The sequence below is a fragment of the Echinops telfairi genome, unplaced genomic scaffold (genome assembly GCF_000313985.2).
Source record: "Echinops telfairi isolate 266 unplaced genomic scaffold, ASM31398v2 ScPeMD7_18;HRSCAF=68, whole genome shotgun sequence".
Classification (NCBI taxonomy): Eukaryota; Metazoa; Chordata; class Mammalia; order Afrosoricida; family Tenrecidae; genus Echinops; species Echinops telfairi.
In genome coordinates this window covers 41057552-41065160 of record NW_022103915.1, presented here as the reverse complement: position 1 = coordinate 41065160, position 7609 = coordinate 41057552, and the positions used below count along the sequence as shown (strand labels likewise).

General features: G+C 53.1%; 1 protein-coding gene across 1 annotated transcript in view; it reads right to left on the bottom strand.

The window, feature by feature from the left end:
• The window catches only part of RAB15 (RAB15, member RAS oncogene family), a 30297-nt gene extending 22700 nt beyond the window's left edge, over positions 1 to 7597 (bottom strand). Inside the window, exon 1 of the mRNA XM_045288165.1 lies at positions 7434 to 7597. Within this exon, the coding sequence (XP_045144100.1) occupies positions 7434 to 7557 (124 nt within the window). The 5' untranslated portion in view covers positions 7558 to 7597. The remainder of the gene's footprint in view (positions 1 to 7433) is intronic.
• Between the last annotated feature and the right edge of the window lie 12 nt (positions 7598 to 7609).

Sequence of the window (7609 nt, the reverse complement as noted above, 5' to 3'; positions counted from 1 at the left end):
GTATTAGGCATCAAAGAACAAAAAATCATATCATTGTAAATGAGGGGGCGTGCAGAGTGGAGACTCAAAACCCATCTGTAGGAAACTGGGCACCCAAGCCAGTAAGGGTACAGTATAGCACCGATGAAACACACAACTTTCCTATAGTTCTTTAACGCTTCCTCCCCCTCCACTATCATGATCCCAATTCTACCTTACAAATCTGGCTAGACTAGAGGATGTCTAGTACAGACAAGAGCTGGAAACATAAGAAATCCAGGACAGATAAACCCCTCCGGACCAATGAGAGTAGCGGTGCCAGGAGGGTAAGAAGAAGATGGGTTAGAAGGGGAAAACTGATCACAATGATCTAGATATGACCCCTTCCCTGGGGGGCGGACAACAGAAAAGTAGGTGAGGGGAGATGTCAGACAGTATAAGATATGACAAAATAATACTTTATAAATTATTAAGGGTTTGTGAGGGAAGGAGGAAGGGGGAAAAACTGAGGAACTGATACCAAGGGCTCAAGTAGAGAGAAAATGTTTTGAGAATGACGATGGCAACAAATGTACAAATGTGCTTGACACAATGGATGTGTAAGAGTTGTACGAACCCCCAATAAAATGATTTTTAAAACCAAACAAACCCAAAAGTCCCATGGCCTTCTCCTTGTATTTTTCCATGATCTTCTTGAAGAGCCCTTGTCAGGCCAACTGGGACGGTCACACAACTTCCAATCCCCTGGGTCATGGCCCAGCCACGTGGACACACACTCAAGCCATGCCAAACGGTGCACCTTCCCTCGCTTACTTTGGACCCGCTGTCTGTCAGGAGAGTGACCCGTTGCTGGAGAAAGCCATCATGCTTGGGAGAGGGGCAGTCAAAAGGAAGATGACAGATGAGACCGGGGGCTGCAACCATGAACTCACGCACAGCAACGCCTGTGAGGCCACAAAATGGGCTGGCCGGAGTTGTGTTCTGTTCTGTTCTTCACCGGGTCGAGTGGAGCCAACTTAGCAGCACCTAAGACCACCCCCACCAGCCTATTCGATCCTCACAACAAGCAGCCTTTATGAAAGTCATTTACAGACGAGGAGATGGTAAATCAGGTCCGCAAGTCACAGACCCAGTCAGGAAGCGGGGAATGCCCGTCTGCCTGCCATTCCTTTCTTAGTCTGCAGGGCCTCGGGCACAGGGGTAGAAGAGGCCTACCTCTCGCTGCCCCGGGGCAGGAGAGGGCTGAGGCACACATCGCATCATAACCCAGCTTCTGAGCCCTGTGGGACCAAGCTGTAGCCTCTTATTAGGTCACTCAATACCAGTCTCACAGTTCACCCCATGTCCTTCCATAGCCGGCTCCCTCCCTCTCAGTGACTTCAGCTGGGCAGCCTGAGCCAACAGCACTTCCTGAGAAAGGTGACACTGGGGCAGCAACCCAATCGGAGAAAGCAACCTTCAAACCGCCTGCATCCAACCAGTCAGACCGGATTGTCACAAGACCACAGAGCAGCCTTGGCACCAAGGGGGCAGCCTTGAAGGCAAAGGTCCAGAGACCAGGCTCTCCAGGAAGGCCAAGGACAGCGCAGGAGGTAGGAAACCAACTCCCGGGCAGCCTCTTCCCTCCTGGCCACCTGCCACCGTACACACAAGGGGGTGAGCACATGGGTACCCCAAAGACAATGCCCACGTCGCTCATTCTCTCCCAGCCTGGGTTCCGGGAGACCCTCGGAAGTTTGCCAAGTAGATTGGTTTGTACCCCTCCCCACCCCCTCTGGAAGGAAAGCAGACAGGAAACAGTGTGGAGCTTGGGGTTGGTGTCAGAAGCGGGGGTGGGGGTGGTGGGTGGTGGGGGAGGTGGTGGAAGTGGACGTCAGGGGAGAAACCAGCTCAGCGGCTCCTTGACTGGTTTCCCGCCCTCAGATTTTAACAAATCCCTCCTCCAGACCCAGCGTTGTTGACCTTGTTAAGAGGCTTTGAATGGATTCTGATTCACAGGGATTTTAAGCACAACAGATTGAAACAGCGCCCAGTCCTGCACCATCCTCACAATTGTCACGTTCAAGGCCATTCCTGCAACCGCGCTGTCACACCATGTCACACCATGTCACCGAGGGCCTTGCTCTCTTCCACTGCCGCTCCACATTAGCCAGCCAGCAGGATGTCCTTCCAAAGGGACTGGTCTCTCCTGGCAACAGGTCCAAAGTACAGGAGACAAAGGCTCACCATCCTTGCCTCTACGGAGCCTTCTGGCTGTACTTCTTCCGAGACAGATTTGTTTGTTCTTTTGGCAGTCGGGGGAGCTTTCAAAGTCCTTCACCAGCACCATAATCTAGCAAGTGCCATTTGCACCATGCCGTTCCCCAATCAAAGCCATTTAAGCCAGCGGTTCTCAACCTGTGGGTCGAGACCCTTTCCCAGGGGTTGCCCGATTCATCACAGTAGCAAAATGACAGTGATGAAGAGCAACAAATACAATTTTATGGTTGGGGGGGGGGGTCACCACAACCTGAGGAACTGTAGGAAAGGGTCCCAGCAGGAGGAAGGTGGAGAACCCCTGCTTTAAGCCATTGCTCAGGCTCCAGTTGAGTGCCTTAGTCAGACCGGATAGCGCCTGCCTCAGGACTAGAAATAACAGAAAACGCAGAGGCCATCAAGTGGATTCCAACTCCCGGTGCTCTCAGGCGTGTCAGCGTCGAACTGCACTCCTCAGTGGCTGGTCAGACTACCAGGCCTGGCTTGCCAGGCACCTCTGGCTGGAACTGCAATCTTCTGGTTAGCAGCCACGCGGGAAAACCATATGCACTGCCCACAGAGTCTTCCTCTGCACCACCTTCTGCCCTTGAGTTGATGGACTCATAGTGAACCCATACGACAGAGTAGAACTGCCCCTTGGAGTTTCCAAGACTTTAAATCTTTGTGGGAGCAGAAAGTCTCATCTTTCTCCCACAGAGCAGCTGGTGGAGTCAAACTGCTGACCTTGCGGTTAGCAATCCAACTCAGAGCCCACTGTGGCGCCACCAAGGTTCCTTAGCCCTGTACCAGGGACCATGAAAACAAAGATGAGTAAGATTTAGTCGCATCCCTGAGGTACTTGGGGTTTAGGAGACGGAGAGAAGCAATGGGAATGTTATTCATTCTCTTAAAAAAATCGTTTGTTCCAGAGTTCCAGCTAGACTGCCCAGAGCCCCACGGCCACCCAATGAATTCCCACCTCTGTCTTCTCTCCATGTTCCTCCATCCGCTCCCTTCTCCCTCCGACAGGAACTGAAGAGCAACCCACACTAGCAGGCCTCGTCCAGCATTCCCTCTGGGAAGACTCTACTCCTTGGACATCTCTCCTTCCCAGCCCTCCTCCAGCACTTAGTAACAAGAGCTCTCAACATCGGGGTCCCATCCCCACTCACTGGCTGCCCAGCGGTGTGTCTGATGTTGCTATTAACATTCGGATAGATGCGCCCCCTACCTGCCCCCAAAGGGACTATAAGACCTTTGTTAACAGTAATGATAATGATCACAATCGATCCCTTACATTGGAAGGGTGCTTTTGCCAAGGGCTTTCATATACATTAGCTCATTTTGGCAATAGCTCTTTTTGGCCTGTCTTGCCTCCCCAACTAGATTATAAACTCCTGACAGGCAGGGAAAGGTGAAATGTGATATATCCCTAAAATGCATGGCACCCCTTCTTTGCTTCGTTAATGTAATAGGAAGAATAGCCTTGTTAGCAAGGGCTTGTAGGCAGATAGCACCAAATGCCCCCTCTGCACTAACCCCTATGGGGCCAGCGCAGCCCCAGGGGAAAGGAATGCTTTGGGATGGAATGCATGCCTGGGGCACCTGGCCAGAGGCAGACCCACCCGCCAGACCAGCTAGAAGAGAAGAAACTGTGATGTTGGAGAGGCAGTGTCCTGGTCCACACAGGAGGTCTCCTGACCACTCCCAAACAGGCCTTTTCCTGGAATGTCCCGGGTCCTTAAGTCTGTGGACCAAAAGCTACATCACAAAAGTGCCTGTCTAAAGTGACATCAACCTGGTTCAAGAATCCCAACTCTTGTCTTGGCAGTGGGTGGTGAGTTGCCTCACTTTCCCCTTCTAAAAAAAACACAAAACAAACCCAGGTGATTCAACTGACCACAGCAACTCAAAAAAAAAAAGTTAGACCAGAAGCTCAAGGGGCAGTGAGATTATGTCAAGGATGGAGGGATCATTTGGAAAAGACGGGTGGGAGCGGCTGTCACTCAACTGCACCTGCAGGAGTTGTTGGCACAGTGTATCGTCTTGGTTCCCATATGTTCAACAACAACAAAGTAAATGACTAAATAACAGTAATAGAGAAAGAAGTCCCCAGGAAAGGTGCCTAGTATCAATTCACAACATGGTAAAAGGTATTACTATAAGGAAAGGCAAAAAGAAACATGGTTGAAACACCAAAATACAAGGCTTTGATGACTATGAGGGGGCCAGGGCCAGGGGTGGGAACAAGGAGAGGGGAGGGATAGGTTATTGAGGAGGGAGAACCACATCTATTGGAGCGCTTAATAGGATATTGCTGTTGCTTTAATTTGAGATGGCTTGTGTACATATATAGTGTTTCTTTCAAAAAAACAAACTTTGTAGATCCCTTATTCTGAAAACGTAAATAGCGATCTGAGTGGCTAAAAAGAAGAGGAAGAAAAGTAAAATTGAAATGGACTGGCGTCTTCAGTGACAAACGAGTTGATCTCAAACAACAAACAAACAGACAGTAGGAGACTGCGCCTTTGACCATCGAGCTTGAGAACAGGAACTGAACAGATGATGTATTTGGGCGCCTCCAGGTCGCGTCACTGAGTCTAGTATTTAGGATCACTGTTTCTTTGAATGGATAAGTGAATGGAGATGAGCTGATAGTACCCTGGTCCTTGGCTCCTTGATTGATATCTGGCTGCCCCTTCCCGTCCCCTGGAGAAACGCTCTGCTTCATCTATGGGCAAAGCTTCTCTTGACCACTGAACTCTTTCTCACTTCCCTGTGAGCCTTCGTTCATGCTAAAAGGCAGACTCACAGGCCTCCTGCAAGCTTTAAATAAGAGAGCATTTAAGGAACCCAGTGGGACTGATGGTCAAAGGCTGGTGTGAAGAAAGGCAGGTTTCCTTCCACGAAATCCAAACTATGAAGCGAAGCGTGGTCAGCATCCCGTGGAAAGGCAGAGCCAGCCATCAGAAGCAGAGGAGGGATTCTGAGAAGAGTGTCAGCATTCTAGGTGCTGGTAGCGTGGTCCAAGAACCCTGTCTTCAGGGTTTAGGTCCGTCATGCCAGGGTCTTGGTATGCTAGCGGAAGAGGGTTTGACAGACATACACTCCCACTCCATTGATGTTTCCCCTCTGCCCCCACAGAGGCTTCTGAAGAGTTTCCCACGAGGAAAGGGAGTACATCCACCTATGCAGCAGGACGGAGGAGTCAAAGGAGAGAGCAGATAAGGTAGAAGCGACATCCGGAGGAGGGAATGGTAATCAGAGATGTGGACCGAGGCCCCTCTCAGAATTGCCATCTTGGTATTGGAGAAACAGGGTTTCTCAGCACCCTGCAAGGAAGCGGCCATGTTTCTCCCAGAGGAGACAAACACCTCCTACTTCCCTGCAACACTAAGCAGGAGCCCCAAGCACTTCTGAAACGGGCGGGCGGATGAGTGAAAATAGCCAGGGAAGAAGAATGCAGTCATGTGCCACCTAGGGTGCAGAATATGGCCAGCACCCCCCACCCCCTTGCATAGATGGTCTTCTTGAGGGGAAAGCCCCTGCCCTCCCCAGCTAGCTCAGCAGCCCAGTCTCAAAACTGCCAGGGCAAATTTCCTGATGTGGGAGCCTGCTGCCCTTTGTCCTCCAGCCTGCAACCTGTCTACATTCCCCATCTGGCTCCTCAGCCACTCCCTCCCCTCCCTCAACCCCCAAGCTGTGAAGCTGTGCACCATCTTCGGCCTCTCTCCTGAGCCTCTCCGCAGGCCTGCAGCCTTCCCTCTGCACCAAGGCTCCACACCTCCACTCCTTACTGTCTCTTCCAGAGAGACCCAGCCCCAGCTGGCAAGATCTCCTGGCCCCAAAGCCCTAGAAGATAGTAAACAAAGAGAATTAGGGCCCTGGAGCTCAATGATAATAACCAAGATCCCCAAACCAAACCAAAGGAAGGAAGTTCCGGATTTATCTGGCACTCCGTGTCTCTGGCCGGTGTTAAATGATTTTATCCTCAGCACAGCTTGTGCAGTGGGTACTCCTACCCATTGTACAGACGGGAAAGCGAAGCTCAGAAGCTCGAGCAACATTTAAGGTCATAGTGTGCCAAAGGCACAGCTCCAAGTCTGTCCCACAGCAAAGCCTGCCTCTTAACTGGGAGGCTCTAATGATCCCAACCTGCTCCTTCTCCTCTCTTGGCAAGGCAGGGGGTAGAGTAGAGGGTGGGGGTGGGGTGGAAGGTTCAAAAGGAAGCTGATTCACCCAAAGCACAATAAACATTTTCATTTAAAGAAAGCTGCATGCTGGGGCCCTCTCTGGGGCATTCCAGTTGGGCTGGTGTTTGTTCTCAGGGGCATGGGCAGGGTAGACAGATGCTGCTCCAGGGCTGACCAAGCCAGAACCTGTTAGATGGGTGAAGTTCCTTCAACTCCAGTCTCTGAGGGAAGAGGGAAGGACTCTTCACAATTGATGAGGCAGAGACCCCAAAGAGAGAGAGGCCACCAACCCACTCCCAGAACAGGGCCCCACCCCCACCCCCGGAGGCCAGTCTGGGATGCCTGCAGACCCCCCCCCCCCCCTAACCCTAGGATCCAGCACCACCACATCACAGATGTTTCCAAATGGTGGGTTCCCCGCCTGCCTTCTCTCCCCGCATTCCTCCATCCTCCCCCACCAGCTTCAAAACAAATGCCTCATGCTTTCCTCCAGCTGGCCCAGTGGCTTCTCATCATCGCCAGTCTCCTCCAGGTGATCCACCTTGGGGATTACCTGCCTGAAGGTGCGCAGGAAATTCGATCCTGTGGGCCCCTCCTTCCCCTTTCTCCCTCCCCCCTCGTCCCCCCCCCCCCCCGTGCCTGAGTCCATACTGGGTTATTCCTGTGCTGAGGGTACCTGGGGACTCGGTCCCCACCCCACCCCCGCAACCTTGAGCCTCTCTTAGGAGATGTCATTTCAGGAGCGGAGAGGCAGCCGGCCCCAGCTCTGGGTACCCAGGCCTGCAGGCTGGAGGTTGTGGCGACCGGCTAGGAGACCTGGGGGCTACACCTGGCCCCTTTCTCTGAGCTTCCTGGGCAGGCTACCCCGGGAGAGTGCAGCGAGCGATCCCAGCCCTACTCACCTGCAGCCTGAGGCCCCCCACCCCGACAGGTAGCCCCTCGCCCGGGCCTGTCGCGCCAGCCACCGCCTCGCGCCCGAGGGGCTGGCTACCGGGAGGAGAAGGGTGCGGCGCCCCCGGCCCTTACCGATGGTGGAGATGTGCGAGGAGTGGAACTCGTTGTCGGTGAAGCGGCACAGCAGGCAGGTCTTGCCCACCCCGGAGTCCCCGATCAGCAGCAACCGGAACAGCACGTCGTACTGCTTCGCCATGGCTGGGGTCGGAGGGGGTCAGGGGGCGACGGGCTCAGGCCCGCTCGGCCGC